The sequence below is a fragment of the Microtus oregoni genome, unplaced genomic scaffold (genome assembly GCF_018167655.1).
Source record: "Microtus oregoni isolate MIOR12 unplaced genomic scaffold, Mior012 000005F_ref0000423, whole genome shotgun sequence".
In the NCBI taxonomy this organism is placed as follows: Eukaryota; Metazoa; Chordata; class Mammalia; order Rodentia; family Cricetidae; genus Microtus; species Microtus oregoni.
Genome location: NW_024543064.1, coordinates 10,279,683 through 10,299,043, shown reverse-complemented (window position 1 = coordinate 10,299,043; position 19,361 = coordinate 10,279,683). Strand labels below are relative to the sequence as shown.

At 48.6% G+C, this 19,361-nt stretch overlaps 1 protein-coding gene across 5 annotated transcripts in view; it reads right to left on the bottom strand.

The window, feature by feature from the left end:
- Window positions 1–15,435, bottom strand: part of Kazn (kazrin, periplakin interacting protein) — a 912,767-nt gene extending 897,332 nt beyond the window's left edge. For 3 of the 5 annotated variants that reach the window (XR_005974328.1, XM_041651457.1, XM_041651458.1), the window contains exon 1: window positions 14,559–15,435. Coding sequence is in view for 3 of the 5 variants with exons in the window: in XM_041651457.1 (XP_041507391.1) it covers window positions 14,559–14,649 (91 nt within the window). In the remaining 2 variants the exon portion in view is untranslated. The remainder of the gene's footprint in view (window positions 1–14,558) is intronic. The other 2 variants (XR_005974329.1, XM_041651462.1) reach the window with 1 other exon arrangement.
- Between the last annotated feature and the right edge of the window lie 3,926 nt (window positions 15,436–19,361).

Sequence of the window (19,361 nt, the reverse complement as noted above, 5' to 3'; positions counted from 1 at the left end):
TTGAAACATGGAGTTCAGGACCTCATCCCTGGAGTTTCTGACCCAAAAAAGCACACCTCCAAAATATGCATCTCTAACAAAATTCTGAGGATGACTTGTTTGAGACCCATATTGAAAACCATCACAGTTCAGTGATTCTCTAGACACCTGAAGTAGGAGCCACTCAAGGTTCTTGTTCTCTCTCTCTCTCTCTCTCTCTCTCTCTCTCTCTCTCTCTCTGTGTGTGTGTGTGTGTGTGTGTGTGTGTGTGCACATGTGTGTGAGCACATGTGTGCATGTTTGCATGCAGTTGCATGTGTAGGCAGTCTATGGAAGCCGGAGAGCAATGTCTGGCATCTTCTGAAAAACCACTTTCCACCATCTTTTAAGACAGGCTCTCTCACAGATTTTAAGTTGCAGATATAAGAGCATCGTGGACCCTACCAGGTGATGGGATACATGTACTCAAAATGCTTGTCTCTGGTCTTCTAAGAGGCATGTACAGTAGAAGGAAGATCTCAGCGCGGGGAAAATTGGTATAGATGAGAGATCAGTGGCACCCTACCTGGAAACATCAGAAAGCAGGAGCCTCACTCCTTCCCAGCCTTAGAAATTGGGGGTGTTAAGCCCTGTTTAAAGGGCACCCCTCTAGTCAGCCTCTTGATGCACAGAGATGGCTGAAGACCACTATCTGGGCTTAATGGGGTCTCTCCATGGCTCAATCTCAGTAGCAGGTTCATGAAGTCAGCCCAGAATACAGGGTATCAGGGCTGCTCTGGGCTGCTCAGGTCTGCCTCGGGGCTCTCCAGCACTCCCATCCCTGCAGCTTGCCAGCATGAGTTCTAACTCAGACCTCCTCCCCTCAGAAAGGCTTCATAGCCCCACTGCTAACAGCCCATTCCTTAAGCATCAGCCAAGAAAGACGGTATCATCCTAGATGAGCCCAAGTACCAAATACTGATGGGCAGAGTCTCTAAAACATCCTTGTTGAAACTGACACAGCAGATCAAAAGGGATTGGGGAAACAGGTCTAAAATATTTGCCACTCCCACCCTCCAACACTAGACTCCAGCTCTCTCCTCCATCAGGGAAGGAGAGAGCTCTACGCTCCCCTACTCTCCTGTGCTCATCATCCCAGAGTCACTGTCCCCTGACTGAAGTCACCTCTGGTGTCACTGGACCACCTTCTTGCAGACACACTGAAAGTAGGCAGTAACTATCTATCTCTTCTACTTGCAAACACAAGGACCCGAGTTCAACCCCCCAGAGCCCACATTTAAAAAAAATGAAACGGTACAATGGTGACAAAGACAAGGCAGACAGGGGGGTCCCATGGGGCTCACTGGCCAGTCCATGAGTCTACTAGGTGAACTCCAGGCAGCAAGAGACTCTGTCTCAAAAGCAAAGTAGATGATACCAGAGGAACAAGTCATGTCGAGGTCTGGTTTCTGTGCATAGGTGCATAGCATACACATGTGTACCTGCACACACCAGAGCACATTCATAAGCACACATTCATAAAGAGTCAGTTCAATCAAATAGCGTCCCAGCCAATCCCACAACTAAAGACTAGATACTGGGGTTATGAGGCTCTAGGATCAAGAGATTGTGCATTCACTGGGAATCTTAGACAAGGCACATTACAGAGCTTAGGATGCACCTACATCTACTCACTGGATCAGACAAGAAGAGATGGATGCTGCAAGCCCGCCAACTCCATCCTCCTCACAAACCAAATCTGTCTAGAGCATCCTCATATTTTCTCTTTCATCTTCAAAACAACATTTTCTTTCTGTCCTCTCCAGTTTCCCAAGTCCTCAGCTGTAGTAAGGAGGGGGCCACTTGTTGGTTCCTGGCCCTCAAATAACCACACAGATACTGTATTAATTAAATCACTGTTTGTCCCATTAGCTCTAGCTTCTTATTGGCTAACTTTTACATCTGAATTTAACCCATTTCTAGTAATCTGTGTATTGCCACATGGCTGTGGCTTATCAGGTAAAGATCTGTCCCACTCCAGCAGGTTCCATGGCTTCTCTCTGACCGTGCCTCTTTCCTCCCAGCATTCACTTTAGTTTTCCCCAACAAGTGTGTGCTCATATGTGTAGAGGTCAAAGGTCAATGTCATGTTTTCCTCATTTGCTCTCCACATTATTTCTTGAGACAGGATGTCTTAGTTTTCTTTCTATCGCTGTGATAAAATGCCATGATCAAAAGCAAGTTGGAGAAGAAAGGGTTTATTTCATCTCACGTATCCACACCACAGTCCATCGTCAAAGAAAGCCAGGGCCGGAACTCAAGGCAGGAACCTGCAGGTGCAACTCAAGCAAAGACCGTGCAGTAATACCACTTACTGGTTTGCTCCCTGTGGCTTGCTCAGCTTGCTTCCTTATATATCTCAGCTCATCTGCCCAGGAATGGCACCACCCACAGTGATCTGGCCCCTCCCACATCAACCATCAATCAAGAAAATGCCTCAAAGGCTTGCCTATAGACCAATTTGATGGGGGAAGGTCATTTTCTCATTGAGGTTCCCTCTTTCCAAATGACCCTAGCTTGTATCAGATTGACAAAAACTGACCAGCACAGAGCAATCTGGATCTCACTGTTTGGGTCTGGCTGGCTGGTCAGTAAGCCCCAGGGATCCTCCTGTCTCTGTCTCCCCAAACGGAGTTACAGACATGTACAAATGATGCCCAACTTTTTATATGGGTGCCTGGGATCCAGACTCAGGTCCTCAAGCTTGCATGACAAACATTTAAGCAACTGAGCCATTTCCCCGATCATTCCCTAATTCCTGAGTCAATCAAAAGAACAGCTGTGGGGAACGGCTCCTCTCACACAGCATGGGGCTCATTTATCAGGGCCACTTCACTGAGCAAAGCTCAGAAGGCCCCACTGGCCGCCTTCTGGCCCCAACGTGGCTCCACAGTTCTATTTCCAAAGGCCAGTGGCAACAAAGGAACTTTTGTTTGAATTGGGGACAACCAGGGTGGTACCACCACCTGACACAGTAGAGTTCTAATGACCGCTTAGCACTCAAGGGACCGAACTGCGGTAGCTGGAGCCTCCTTGGCTGGAGGCCTCGAGCCCAAAGCAGTTTCAGCTGCCTCAGCCAGCTTTGTGCAGGGGAGCATGTGGTTCCTCAAAGTCCCCCTAAAAGTCTCACGACCTTTCTCATCAGCCCCAAAAGAGAGGGGCTGTCCTTTAAGCTAGAGAAGGCAAGAGTGTCTTTCTCTGCCACAAGAACACAGGTTAATGCCACTAGCTTTTTGAATAACCCCAGTTACTGTCCTCCTGGAGAGAAACTGTGTCTCTGGCATGAAACAACATCCAAGAACTCTGTAACAGGAAGAAAAGCTGATTGGCTGCTAAAACCTGGTTGGAGTTTTCTTTAAATTGTTAAATTTCTGCAGGTCAGCTAGAAGCAAAGGCTGTCTTTGCCTGTCTCATATCCTTTCCTTAACTGACCCACACTGTGGGGTGTGTGTGTGTGTGTGTGTGTGTGTGTGTGTGTGTACATGTGAAGGCTAGAGGTCAACCCCAGATATCATTCCTCAGAAACCACCTATCTTGTTTTCCAAGACCTGGTCACATCTCCCTGCCATGAACTTATTGATCTAGTTCAGTGAGCCCCAGGGATCCGCCTCGGTGCTGGGATTACAAGCGTGTACCCCTGTATTAGTCCAGCTCCTTCTGCCCCCAGGCTGACCCAGGTTACTAACTTGCACATGGCATTGCTTTCTTTATACTGGGCATCGGCTCTAGTTTGGAAAGAGCACATCTCATTCTTCTTATGAACAATAGACATATAGCCTCACTTGGTCTGGCCACACTGGTTATCATCCAAGTTCAGGGGGGCACGGGCAGTGCAGCTTGGAAAAGCTGTCCCCCAGGCATCGGAGATTACTACCTTTTTTATTGTGTCTTTCTGGATAAGGGAAACCGCATGATGCCCGTCATCATCCTTCCAAGGCAATCTATGCACAAAGGTAACACTTCTCAGAAGACCCTTGATGGAGCCCTGCCATTCCTCCTGTTGTCATTGGGCTGAGAGTACCAGGGAGTGGTCTTCTCTGTCGCTCTTGGTCTCAGAGAATTTAGGTCCTAGAATCTACTCTACACAACTCCCAGCTCATCTCTTAGGGGCTGTTCACCTTCACGGAGCGGGGACACACTAGCCCACCAATCAATCAATCTCCAGGACTGCAGTGTGGAACACAAAGTATGCTTCCAGCCACGAAGAAACTTGTGGTATGTACTAGGTGGTGAGGACCCAAGAAATACCACTGGCTCTAAAAACACTCGCAGTTAAGGTTTTAGCTACCAGCAGAAGGTGGCGGCACATCAAGGGACAGGAACCAAAATCACACACATGAGCTATTTCCTCCCTCTGATCTCCTCTAGAGTTAAGGCAGCCAAAAGCTGCTATCATCCCTCCAAGGCATTACCCAAGGGCACTGGGTGTTTGGCTTTGCAATGGCTGCACAGTCTCTATGCCCCCTAAAGAACTACGAGACGCATGACACAGCCTCTGACTCAGTTTGCTTGGCTGTCCCAGGACAGAATGTCCCAAACCCACTCCGCTCACAGCAAGAGCCAGCTCCAGGCTTGGTCCTGCTCTAGTCTTGGTGTTGTCCACTGGCACACAGTAAGTACCTGAGAAACTCGCAGGTGGATGTCCTGTGCAGTGTCTGGAGCAAACAGGACAAACAGCTTCAAGGTCTGTCACAAGCGGTCACATGGAGTTGCCATTGATGAAATGGGAGAAAAAAAAAGCCATGATCAGTCACACGCAAGAACCAAGAGACACAGATGGGAGTGAACACAGGCCAACAGAAAATCGAGATGAAGCAGCGAGAGAAGCTTGGGCCCGTCCTGGGATATCACACACTGGGTCTTACGAACTTAAGCAAAGCCCAGCTTTTCTGCCGCATCGGGATGGAGAAGAGTCACCTCCCGATAGTCAGTACCTACACCTCAATGTCCTCAGCCTCTAGCCCCTGGGAGGCAGTTCTGTGCAAGAGGTGAACATCCTCTCTCCAGCCTGGAGATCCTTTGGAATATCTTGTTTCCAGAGAACAGATATGATAGACCAATGTGGAGAGGGAAGAAGTCTACGTGCTATTTAGAAATACAGTGGACATCCTTGTACACATAAAGATGAGTTCTCATAGCACAGTCTTCCTGAGGCTAAAATACTCCCCATCAAAAGATACCCACGTCCAGCTCACTGGCATTTACCTGTTAACTCACCTGGTAAAGGATCTCTATGGATGGATTGATTTAAGGGTTTAGTTACAAGAAGGTTTTCAGGGATCTTCAGGTACTATATGACACCCCACCTTCCTAAGACAGACAGACAGATCGCAAGAGAGGGAGCAATGTAACCATAGAAGCAGGGATGGGGTGCTGTGGACACACACTAAGGAGTACCAGCGGTCGCTAGGAACCAGAAGAGATAAGGAGCAGTTTTTTCCCAAGAGCTCAGGAGGAGGGGTACAGGCCTGCGGACACCCTGATTTCAGACTTCTGTCTTCCAAAATGGATGCGAATAAAAGTCTATTGCTTCAAGCCAACAGGTCTATGAAAGTTTGTTACAGCGGCAGAGGAAACAAATACACCCACAGAATAAAGGGATGAAATACGGAATTGAAAGTCTGAGTCCCAGCTCAGATGAACAGGCTGGTACTCGGTTCGGAGGCCTTGCTGACCTTGTTAAATGATGCTTGAGTCTTACATTGCTGGGATGAAGAAGTCAGAACAGCTATGCACACACAAACACACACACACACACACACACACACAGATACACAATTTCACCTTCAAAAATATAGAGGACTCGGCATACAAGCAAAAAAAGTATGAGAAAACTTGGGGTCTGGAGAGATGGCTCTTACAGAGGACCTGAGTTCAATTCCCAGCACCCACATCAAGCACCTCACCACTGCCTGTAACTCCAGCTCCACGAGTTCTGATGCCCTCTTTTGGTCTCCCCAGGCAACTGTACTCACATGCATGTATATACACACACGCGCGTGCACGCGCACACACGCGCATACAAATACAATTTAAAAAAGCAAATCTGTTTTTAAATATGAGGAACCCTGTCTACTACACAGAGAGGGTGGGAATACTAGAAACAGGATATTCTCAAATTACTCATTGCCCCAACCTTCAAAATATTAGGTTCAAATTTACAGTACTAGGAATTTGAGGAAATCCTCGGCCTGGAACTTAGCATTCACGATGATAATGGTATCTCTCAAGGTACAGTATATCAAATAATATCAAAATACTATCAAATAATGTATCAAGGGAAAGCCCCAAAACACAAATGCAAAATAAAAACTTACAAAGCACACAAGGGACCATCCTGAACAGGAGTCAAAGGCACCAAGAGTTGCCCCCAAGAGCTCCAGATGTAGAGCGTGAAATTCCTTCATCAGATAGATGGTTCGGATAAATGGTTCTCAACCTGTGGGGTGTGATCCCGTCAGGGCTTGATTGACCCTTCTTTCACAGAGGCCGCCTACGACCATCAGAAAATACAGATGTTTACATTACTGCTCATACCAGTAGCAAAATTACAGTTATGAAGTAGCAACAAAAGTAATTACATGGTTGGGTGTCACCACAACATGAGAAAGTATATTAAAGGGTCGCAGCATCAGGGAATTTGAGAACTACTGGTTTAAATGGTCAAGCAAATTAAAGATAAGAGCCAGAGAGACAAGAGATTACCATACAATATAAAAGAGTATCTGGGAGATTTGAAAGCTACCCACACATAACCTCTGGAGGTTGAGAAAAAGGCATTTAAATAAAAATCAGATCGTCTGAAGTTGACTGTAGATTAAACACAGCCAGAGAGAAAATTAATGAAGCGGGATATTGTTTTTAAGTTGTTTTACAGAGGCGGGGATGGGAAGTATGACAGAGTTCAGACTGAAAGGTCCTGTGCAGATGAGGAGTGTATAGGAGGATGGAAAGAAGGGAGGGAGATCTTGTTCAGAGAAATAAACCTGCTGAAGCTGGTGGGGGCGCATGCCTGCAAACCCAGCCCTTGCGTGGCCGAGACCAGGGGTCTTGAGTTCAGCTCCAGACTTAGCTGCATAGTGAGACCTTATTAAAAGAGAAGGAGAAACAAGGGAAGGAAGAGGAGAGGGGAGGGGAGGGGAGGGGGGAGAAAGAGTGGGAAAGGGATGGAATGGAAGAAAAGAGAAGAGAGGGAACAAAGGGGGAGGGGAGGGAGGGAAGGAAAAGGGAGGGGAGACTGCACATTCTTCAGACCCGAGGCACAAATCCTCAGATCTGAACAGTTATGCCCCAAATAGAATAAATAAAATTAGATCCACTCTGAGGCATGTTATAGTAAAACCACAGAGCCTGCAGGACAAATAAAGGCACATGCTTGGAAAAGGCAGGCTACCTACAGAGAAATGACCCCAGGATGGCCCTGGCCGACAGTGATGACAGGAAGCTGGGGACAGAAGCATGGCATCCCTACAATGTGGAGAGAAAATAGCTCAACGCAGAAAGCGGAGTCCAGTTATTCTTGTTCAATGGCTATGACCAAAATTAAATCAGAAGAGTCCACAGTCCAGCTGTGTGTCTCTCCCAAGGCTGCTCTTGGCCTCCATCAGGCCTGGCTCCAACTGTCCGTGATAATCTCAGCACTGGTTGACCTGACTGCTAAATCCAATTCCACAATCTTGGGTATTCTCAGACAGACAGAAGGGGTGTGTCCTGGTAGAGAGGAGAGAAGGTTCTGGTCCTGAGCACCTCCAATCCTAATTTCCTCCTTCCCTTCTCCCTGTCCCAGTACTTCATCGGTATGGCTCCCCCATACTCACAAGGGTATGACCCAACTGTTAGAACACAGGGCACCTTCCAGCCCTGACTCCTTGCCTCCCTGCATATAGTCCATGGGCAGTCACATCCCCCATGCCTCTACCCAGGGAACTGCTTCACTAAATGCATAGATCTAACTGAAGACCTGCTTCTGTCTTCTTGGTGGGCATCTGGCTCTAGCGTAGACATCGAAAGGATACCCCATATAGCTCAGCTGACCCAGAGTCAGGAGCTCTCCCTGCTGTCTGGAGTCCTGTGGTTTCCAAGGCTGATAGGACTGAGGTCAAGCAGAGACTCCAGAGATCCAGTATAGACTGTCCTTCTGAGACTCACTTCTCACGCTGTGTTCAAGATCAAGACTTCTGACTTGTTCTAGCCCCATGGATCACCTCCTCCCACTGTCTGCCCTGAACCATGTCACTTCTGTTGTCCCTTAGACTAGCAGAGACTGGTGGCCCAGCTTTCCCCTGGCTTCTCTTCACTCTCCTCCTCAATCCAGTCTTCTTGTCAAGCATCTTGCTGTGTCCTTACCATGGCTTGCTGAGAATGACTTCAGAAGATCAAAGGCAAGAATTTAAGGTTCCGAAAATCCCAGATTGCATACGGATCCCTGCTTGGTGGCTCAGCAGTCATCTTGGCTTTGGCTTTGTTCTCAGATGGAAACCCATTGGCGTGATCTTCACGTTAGTGACTCAGACCCAGGTTGTCCCCTGGACACGCTGCATTACTTCATGAGGGTTAAAAGGAAGACTATGTACGGACCTTGAGGAAGACACTGGCACAAAAGATGGGGGAAATGTGTGTCCCTTTGCAGTCAAAGCCTAGACACTGTGTCTGTTTTGTCTAGCTCCTACCTTGCAGGCTCACGACAATGGACAGGCATGGAATGGATTCAAAAGAAAGACATAGTCACAGACTGTACTAAAACCTGGGGTAGGTGACTCGCCAGGTCTGAATGTCCCTGCTGTGAGAGGTGGGGGACAAAAGGGGTGGACGGAATCCCAGTGCCACCTTGGGACAGAATTTTCACAGTGGTTAGAGTCTCACTTTGACAAGCTCCCCTACCTTAATGCTGACACCTTCAAGCCCCCTAATAACACTTACTGCTTGGCCGGTTGCCCTTGGTCACAGGGGAGCCCTCCTCACCCCTGTTTTGCCTATCAATTCCCATGTTAGGTTGAGTTTCACTCCAAAACCAGTCTCATTTCTAGGCACATGGTTGGGGGACTGTTTTCCCTCTAGTCTGTGAAACCTGCAACCACTCTTGTTTCCTTTGGGAAGAACTTTGGGTGCTCATCTGGCTGAGAGCTTTGCCCATACTGACGCTGTTGTCGGGGTAAAGTTTGGAAACACAAGCAAAGGAAAGCAAACCTAATTTTAGGAGCTACATCAGACAACGGGCCACACTGGGTCCATTAAAACAGTTCCTGCGAAAGGGATCAGCTAACCACGTCCAAAGGAGAGATCGATGGGGAGCCACGCCTACCAGAAAATGCACCTTCTGGGCCCCACTCCTCAGGGGACTTCCAGCATTAAGGAGGCTGACCCCAAGAAGGAAACTCGTAGTCACTTAATCCTTTTTTCAAAGATGAAGCCAAGGATGGTGTTGATGCCTGACTTTCCCCAACATGGACATTCTTCTTATGTTTCTGCCATACCCATCACTATTTGGTCAAATCTCAACCTTTCCCCTTGCCCTAGAGTGTTGCCATCAGAAACAAAGCGTAGGCTGAGCATGGTGGCACACATCTGCAATCCAGTCATATGGAAAGTGGAGAGAGGAGGATCAAGGGTTCAAGGCCAGCATCAGTCACAGAGAGTCTGAACTCAGCCTGGCTTCTATGAGATCCCATCTCAAAAAAAAAAAAAGAAAGAAAGAAACCAAAAGTGAGGAGATAGCAAAGCCAATATAGTGCTCGCCACACGAGCACAAGGAGCTGGGTTGAATCTCCACAGCCAATGTGAAAGTCCTACACACGGTGCTGTATGCTCATAAACTCAGTGTTGGGAGGCACAGCTAGGCGGATCCTAGGAGTTCACTGACAGTCTGACCTACTCTACCATCTGTGATCTCTAGATCAGTGAGTGTCTCTGTCTCAAAATCAAGGTAGATAGACCCTGAAGAAGAATGTACACAGGTACATACACCTGTACACACACACACACACACACACACACACACAGAGCAGGGGTGAGGAGGTCAACAGCCCTCAGTAAAAACACCCAAACACAGAGTCAGAGGCATGTCTGGTCACACACTCTGCAGGTCAGTGACCAGACACACAAGACACCAATGGCTCAGCCACACCAAATGAAGAAGACACTTTCTGTCTGTCCCATCAGACTTCCCCCAGCATCCTCGGTGCAATGTTAAAGAGCAATCAGAACGCAGACTGATGCTGGGTAATGATAGCCCACGCCCGATGGGAGTGAGGCCTTCTGCTCCCATCCGGAGGAGGCCAGGCAGGAAGGAGGGAACTTCCACCTACCACAGCTGAGTAGACATGCTAACCTCTCACCCACTGTAAGAGGCTCAGAGGAAACAGGAAAAGAACATCCCTGTGTGAGAGTTAGACATAATTGTCTCACACACACACACACACACACACACACACACACACCAAACCTAGCACCTTCGTGGGGTCAGGCATCAGGAGTGAGATGAAGGACCATGGTGAGGGGCAAAGGTACACAACAGCATCAAGCCCCCCTGCCCAAAGGTCCCCTCAACATCTTTGGCAAGACCTGACACAGTTCCAAGAATCTGCAGAAATGGTGTTTTATCTCTTTTGGTTCATATGGTGCTAGAGATGGAATCCTGGTCCCTGCGTGTGGTAGGCAAACACCCCATGACTGAACCGCCTCTCTAGCCCTTGACGCGGCCATTTTGAGCATACGATCTAGAATGAGGCTAACAGAGGTTTAAGTGCAAACTCATCCAATATCCAAACCTTAACTATTGACTGGGAAATAGGCTGTGAAGATGGGGCTCTAGCTCAGGGGCTATGGACCTGGACACATGTCTATATTTTCACGACGGCCTCCGCATCCATGTGACTGTTTCCTAAACCAGCAGTGTGATAATGGGCAGATGCAGAGGGTGTGAGGGAACAAAGGTAGCCTGCAACATCAAAGGTTTCCACAAGGAAGCACCAGTCAGAGCCAAGCTCCCAGGCCTGAGCAGGGTCTATGCCACTCTGTCACATCTGTTGCCCTACAGCCAGTGTCACAAGCTAGAGTCATCTGAAAAGAGGGAACCTCAATTGGGAGAATGCCTCCGTAAGATTGGACCACAGGTCCAATAAAAAGCCTGCAAGGCATTTTCTTAGTGATTGACGAGGGAGGGCCCAGCCCATGGTGGTCCTGGGTTCTATAAAAAAGCAAGCTGAGCAAGCCAATGAGGAACAAGTTAGTGAGCAGAACTCCTCTGTGGCCTCTGCATCAGCTCCTGCCTCCAGGTTCCATCCCTACTTGAGTTCCTGTCCCAGTTTCTTTCAGTGATGAACCATGGGTGTGGAAGAGTAGAGCAAATAAATCCTCTCCTCCCCAGGTTGCTTTTGGTCATAGTGTTTCATCACAGCAATAGTAACCCTGACTAAGACAGCAAGAGTCAGCAAAGTGCTTTTCTATGAAGAACTGGACAGTATTTTCAGTGGTAAAGACCACATGGTCTTGGTCACAGCTATTCAGCTCTACCACTGTAGCACAGAAGCAGCATGTACAGTATTTGAATGGGTATGTATGACTGTGTGTCAATAAAACTTTATTTACCAAAGGAAGTGTGGTGGGACAGATTTGGCCCTAGAGGTGCTGTATGCCAGTGTTTGCTCTAGAGTTTTGGAGTTTATAAAATTTATACAGCTAGCAACTACTGAACTGGAACTAAATGAATAAGAAGTCTATGTTCTTTCTACATGCAAGCCTGCCTTCATATAATGACTGGGGTTCACTGGGTCAGGATTATATGAGTCTCACTCAGGCCCAGTGTCACTTTTGTTGCCAAAAATCTACCCCCATCTCCAAAATCCTTGATGTTCACACACACACACACACATATGCACACACACACTTGTGCACACACACACTCGTGTACTCATGTGCGCACACACACACACACACACCATATCCTATTCACACACACACACCATATCCTATACACACACACACACACACACACACACACACACACACACCATATCCTATTATAGATCCTTACTACTTCATTCCAAGACACACCTTCTTCCCCTAAGCCTGACAGGAGTTACTTATGGTTGTCAACAGCTAACCAGCATCACCATCAGGGACATATCTTTTTGAGGTTACCATCACAGGCTTTAAGCATGTCTCCAAAGATTTCATTCCCAGCCGGGCGATGGTGGCGCATGCCTTTAATCCCAGCACTGGGAGGCAGAGGCAGGCGGATCTCTGTGAGTTCGAGACCAGCCTGGTCTACAGAGCTAGTTCCAGGACAGGCTCCAAAGCCACAGAGAAACCCTGTCTCGAAAAACCAAAGAACAACAACAACAAAAAAAAAAGATTTCATTCCCAAATGGCGTGGCTGTGAACCTGCAGGCTACCTTGAGTGTTTCCTTTGCCTGTGGGAATTGGTTAGGTTTTTTTTTTCTTCTTTTATTATGGAAAATAGTTTTCATCAAATAGAAGGAGGGTGGCCAGGAAATTGGCATAGTTAAGAAACCAGAGTGTCTCATTTCCTCAACATAACTTATTTTTACTGCCAGCCAGACCAGCATCCCCTGAGCCAGGACAATACCTCACCCTGTAGATACTGCAAGTCTTGGCACCATGGCGAGCACACGGGGAACACCTCAAGAATATATGGGGCTGACAGCTGCTGTTCCCTGGGGAACAGCCATGACTAACCCAGCTGCCAAGCTACGGAGTCGGCAAGTCGTTCGAACATACGTTCACATTCTCTTTTATGATACTGACTACAAATGGCTGGAGAGAAGTCAGGGCTTCTCTTTATCCCTTCCACCTCCTAATTTAGTGAGCTTCTTTGACTACAGGCTAACGATTCCTTCCTGTGTTCTTTCCGGGAGAGAGTCCTCCCTAGAGAGGACTAGCCACTGTTATTTTATCTTGCAGCGCTCTCTCGACATAAGGAGGTGGGGAGTTTGGGTGGTGTTTTATTTCTCTTTTTTTTTATTTTTTATTTATTTATTTATTTATTTTTGGTTTCACAAAGGAGACTGAGGATCTCATGGCCTGGTTTAGGTCAGGGTGCTTGAGAAGGAGGAAGGATAAAGCCCCAGGGGACCCAGGCACTTTAGAAATCTAATCAGCCTTACCCCAGCAACCTCAGAGAAGCAGGACAAGTCTCAGCCCTCCTGGAAGGAAGTCACCTTCCTAGATAAAATATTCCACAGACAGATGGAGGAATGGGAGTTTCTCAATCTCTGCCGTAGGGCAGACAGGAATGTTCAGCGTTTCTATTTCCTCCCATGGAGTTCACTGAGCCCTCCCTGCAGAGCAAGAAATCCACGCAAACCTATACAACGGTGCCCACCATGGACTAACTTATTTCACCTTTGCAACGACCCCATGCGAAGCTGCCTGGTATCCTCCACCCTACAGATGAGAAGACTGGGCACGGGGATGCTAGAGATCTTGTCTGAGGACAAGCAACTTACAACTTATAAAAGCAAAGCTGGAACTCCAACCTCGGTCGTCCAGCTCGAAGCCCGCACAGGCCACAAGTTGCTTCTCTGTGCATCCTGTCTTGGAAACGAGCAGGACTTTGACACCTCTCCCAAGCAGCACTCCTGAGAGCACAGGAGTCTCTCGGCCTGGGCGGAACAGGAAAGCCTGAGTCTAGTTGTTAGTTTTTGTACCTAGAGTGATATATCCCAGAGATGGATCATCCCAAGGTCCTGGGATCACCCATGAAAGTGTCCACATGACTCAGCCCGACTCCTAAGACAGTGGTCTTCCCAACATCTTCCTGAGACGCAAGGCAAAATACACAAATATACTTCAAACTCAGTTCTTTCCTCAATCAAAATATAAACAAATAGAAGCAGAGGAACAAGCACACGAGTTCTGATGTCGCACCTGAAGTATCATTTGTGGGCTCCCGCTCGGGGACCGTTCACACAGAGCCATCTACCCGTGCCCGACCTGAATTTGTGACCAATGCACACCTTAACAAGGTGGCTGGCATAGCTTGTGACTTCAGTGATGGCAACTCTCCCCTTCTTCTTAAAACACCAGACAGACCTATGAGCAAAGGCAGCCCGAGAGATCCCCTAGCGGAGTCAGGCGCCAGAGAAGATGCGATGTGGGCATTGAAGCCACTCCAACAGAGCCTCAGGCATGGCTGCTGCAGCACTTGGGATCAGAGGCAAGGGACAGAAAGGCAACTCGTCCAGGACTGACTGACAGTTGTCCCCAAAAGGTGGGTGCACTCAGCGCTCTACCTTATCTCTCTGGGCACAGCTCCCCTCCAGAGAAAACAAACAAAAAGAGAAACAGGGACTCTCGCTCATCATGCCCCCGGGGTAGCTTCAAATCTCAGAGTCAGGCCTAAAAAGTTAACCACTTAAAGTGACAAGTGTCAGCTATCACATCCCAGGTTAGTCTCACTCAGAATAACATGGAGAAAGATCAGACAGCTGTACATGCATGCGTGTGTACACACATACACACACACACAAACAGACCTCCACTACCAGAAGACTGCTTCCCATCCTCTGGCCACATCCTACCTGCTTCCATCAGCTGGCACTGCTGGCCGAAGACACGGGAGAAGGTTACCCGGCCCGTGGGGGAACTGGATGCTGTCAGCACGGTCTCCATGGCCGTAGGTCCTTGCTGTTGGTCTTGTGGCTGTGATGGGATGCTTGGTGTCCCACCAGCAGGATTTATCACAATCCCAAGAGCACTAGCAGATTTGGAGCCACTTGTCCCCTTCAAAAACAATGTCCTCCCCTCCAAAGTTTGCAAGGCGTCTTGCCCTCAGCACTCTGTTCTGTTTCTTGCAGTTTTTTCTCAGAGCCCAGCTAGGTGAGAAATGCTGATACCCTGAAGGTTCTGCAAGCCTGGGGAGCTGCAAGGCTTAGCTGTAGAGCCCAATTTAAGGTGCCCCGACTGGAGTTACTTCCTCTGTTCAGAAAAGGAGCCTGGATATGGATGGGCCTCTCCTGTGACTCGAGACAAATTGCTGCTCAGCCCTGGGCCACGCTGGCTAAAGAGGGCTCCAGTCCGGCTGCGTCCCAGCAACCAGTTACAAGCAAAACGCTGCCCAGGCTCCCTGGGGAGCTGGCCTCACAGGCGGCAGTCCTGGGCTCCTGAGTGCTGGCTGGATCTCCGTGGCTCCAGGGTCTTCTGGGTCCCAGGGACCGCTGCAGCCTGGGAAGATAGCAAGAGGTGTGCGCTGCAGCTTGAGCGGGCGCTCGGCAGCTGGGGGCCACCGTCGTCGCTGGCTCATCCTTCACTTCCCCAGATGCCTTTGCCGTTCAGTTCTCCGCAACCTGGCCTGGCAGTGGGAAGCCGCGGAACGACACATGCTGACAGAGCTCCTGCTGCATGCGACTTACTGCAGCGGGTGTCCCTAGCCCGTTTTGCTACCCCCTTTCCGTGGTGCAAAAGGGGCTGTTGCTTGGAGAGCTCCTGAATGTGGAGGGGAAGTGCTAACTCAGCCCAGCAGGCTCCAGGGCTGGAGTAACCTCTTCATGTCCACAGCCCAGGAAGCGCCAGACCTGGGACACGAGACTGCTCGCAATGGAATTCATAGGTCCATGAGAGGAGACCTGAGACATGCCATCCATTCCCAAGGACCCCGGAGGGAGAGAACAGAAAGAGGGGTGCCTCTCAGACACCCGAAGTCTTCCTGGGCTAGGAGCGGAATGTTCAGCCCCACTACTCCAAACAGACGGGCAGTTTGGAAAGAGGGGTGGGGAGAGGGAGAATACCTTTTACAGGATCACAACCACCACCTGGGTGGGCACTGGGTCTTAAAGTTGCCATCCCGTCGACCGACCACAAAATGTTTTAAAAGACACTGCACCCACCTCACTCTGATAGTTCAGTCAACTCCAGTACTGCTGGGATTGGCGCTGGCAGTCACCTGGTTGGGCGGAGACAGGAGCACCTGGAGCGGAGAGGAGCTCCAATCAGCCCCACCCCCACCCTACCCCAGTATGCAGTCATCTCTACACTAGTATCTGTTTTCTCCCAGAGAGGGCCAAAGCCTCTTCTGGAATGAAAAGTGCAGCTGCTTTTGTATACACAGGCCCTCTGACGGGAAGGAGCCTTTCCCATGTCAGCCCTTGGTTGGCAAAGGTGACTTAGCTAGGTGTTCGGGGTTACCTGGGAGCCAGAGGAAGCAATGAAATACGAATAGCCCAGATGAAGTCTGATTTCATGCCCATGCCTTTTTCTGTTTGTTGGTTTGGTTTTTGAGACAGGGTCTCACCGTGTAGAGCAGGCTGGCCTCTGCCTGCTAAGTGCAGGAGTAAAGGGGGGCCCCACCACTCCCAGCCTTGTCTTCAGGGGTCTTAAACGATTGACCGCCTCTTTTCCCGTTATAGACGAGGCTCTCTTTCGCATTATGAAATCACAGGACAACAGAGCTCGCTCTCTGTGACAGTGAGGGAGAGAGAGGGTCTAAGACAGCCACAGGCTGGGGTCAGAGGAAGAGTTAGACTTTGGTAGGAGGGGAAAGGGGCCACTTTCCGGGGACTAGAGTAACCATGGTGCTGTCTAGTACTCAAAGACATCAGGCTGTGCACTGTCCAGCTGGATAAATGGAGGCATTGTGAATAATTACCAGGGTAAGCCGCATGAGCCAGGACGCCTGGGTCTGCACGAGAGCTTCCCTAGCTGCCTGGGTCTTCCGTACCGAGGCATGGGATTTCACTACCCAAATATACATACAAATTTTAGCTCATGGAACGCTTCCAGGTACCGCAGAGTATCTGTGCTAGTTTGTTTTGGACTAATCCTGTGAAATTAATATTACCACACACCCATGTCTTTGACAGTAATTGCTCTTGGCACAGAGGAGCTGGGAAGTCCAACAGGTGTCATCCACGGGAGTTCATTGTTTTGCTTTGATCTTTCTTAATTACTAAACTCCCCCCCACCCAGCACTTCCCGGAAAGTGCTCAGGCCCTCTCAGCAAAGTTCCTGTTCAAGCTCTTGCCCATTCTTCTGGTCCTGTTCTGATCCTGGTTTTTCCCCTGTTTTACAAGAGTTCCCTTGTGAGTGCAGCACATTAAACGCTTACCTGTCCCTAGGCTTTGTCAATGTCCTCTCACTGCATTGCATCTACCTGCAGGTTTTTGCCGCTGGTATCCATTAGTGAGAAACAAGTGTGGACAGACTCACTGAGTTTTGGACTTACAGTCCAAAGACATTCTTCCTTACACCCGGGTCACAGAGCTAGCCTCTTTTGCAGTTTTACCTCTCATGATGTGATGGTCAATTTTAGTGATCATCTCAGCAAAATCTAGAAACGCCCTGGATGAGAGTCTCCCCGAGGGGCTGTCTAGATTGGGTTGGCCTTGTGGGCGTGTCTATGGGGAATTATCTTCATCACCTCAACTGAGGTGAGAAGATCCCACCCACACCATGGGTGGCGCCATTCCCTAGGCAGAAGAATCTGAACTGTATAGGAGTATGGAAAGGGTGCCATCTAGACAGCACAGTTGGTAAGGACACTTGTGCCTCAAAGCCTAACAACCCGAGTTCAGTTCCTGGGAAATGCATGGCGGGAGGAGAAAACCAAGCACCACGAGTTGTCTTCTGATCGCATTACGCCATGGCAGGTGCACATGCACACAGAGAAAAATAAAAACGAAAGTGAGAAAGGACATTGCAAAGGGGAGCAGAGTGTAGACGCGGAATACATTGATTCGTTGCCCTCTGCACTGGGGTGTAAATATGTTGTGACTAGCAGCTTCAGTTTCTTACCACTTTGATTCCCCTACCATGATGAACTGTAACCTGGGATTTGGCGCTGAACCTTTTCCCCTCCAAGGTGTTTTTTCCATGACATTTTGTCACAACAATGGGAAAAAAAAAACTAAGACACATACGGAGTGTTTTTAGTCTATGGGGGGGCCTACTTAGAGATCTGGTATTAAATAGTGGCAGGTTCTACCACCCCTAATATTATGAACCAATTTTCTTCAAACCATCTTTTTCTCTGCAATGGACTGAATGTGCCCTCCCTGCAGTGTTTTATATTAAAATCATAACAGCAAATATGAGGCTTCTAGAAGCTAGGGTACTGGGGAGGCCAATCAGATTCAGAGGGTGGGGTCCTTGTGAATGGGGTCAGTGCCCTTATAAAAAAGACACCAGAGATCTCCTTTGCTCTCTCCACCATGTGAACACAGTGAGAAGTAGGCCGTCTACCACCTTAGAAGAAGGGCCTCCCCGGAACCAGACCATGCTGGCACATTCAGCTCAGAGTTCCCATCGGAAGAATAGCAGGAAACAATTGTGGGTCTAAGCCACCCAGCCTGTGGTAGTTGACTGAGGCCCTACCGAGCCTGCCCCTCTGTGGCTTCAATATCATCATACAGCCCTATTTCAACAGATGTGGTATGACTTCTCTGCCATTCTATGGAGTTCAATACTGTGCTATCAATGCCAGCATTTTAAACCAACATTTCTGTGTATGTGTGCACATGTGTTCATGTGTGTACACATGTATTTTGTTTTTTCGTTTTGTTTGTTTGTTTGTTTGTTTCAAGACAGGGTTTCTCAGTAGCTATGGAGCCAGTCCTGGAACTCACCCTGTTGACCAGGCTGGTCTTGAACTCACAGAGATCTGCCTGCCTCTGCCTCCCAAGTGCTGGGATTAAAGGTGTGCACCACCACCACCACCCAGCTACATGCATGTTTGTTTATACACAGGGTTAATATCTGATGCCAGCCATTTGTTTTTTGAGACAGGATCTCTTCATTGACCCAGAATACAACTGTTCATCTGGTGTATGAATTCCATGTCTGCTGTTGCCATGATAAGATTCCCTGATAAAAGGCAACTTTGGGAAGAAGGGTCTAATTTTAGCTTACAGTCCAGAGGGGAGATAGTCCATCATAGCAGGGAAGACATGACAGCAGGAGCAGAAGACCTGCCTGAGAGTTAGGTGGTGATATTTTGTTTGTACTGGAATAAATAAAGCTTGCCTGGAGATCAGAGTGCAGAGCCAAGCCACTAGTTAGCCACAGGGCATCGGAGCTGGCTAAGAAGCAAGGAAGAGCTACCCCTATACCCCTATAGAAGGAGGAAGATTGTGCTAACAGAGAGGATCTTGGCACAATCAAGCCCTTTGTGACGGGCCAGTTTAAAATGCCATGTTACGCTGAGAAGGTTTGAAGGCCCACTTAGGACTTCTAAGGACTGTGCATTGGATCATGTCAGTGCACAGATCCACATTTCTACGCATTCCCTGGGCACCTTTTCAGTCCCATAAAATTCTAAATTGACTTTCCCTAAAGGGCTCTCTTGACCTTGCTTAGATTCAGCAACCCTTGAGAGCTAAGGACTGATTCCA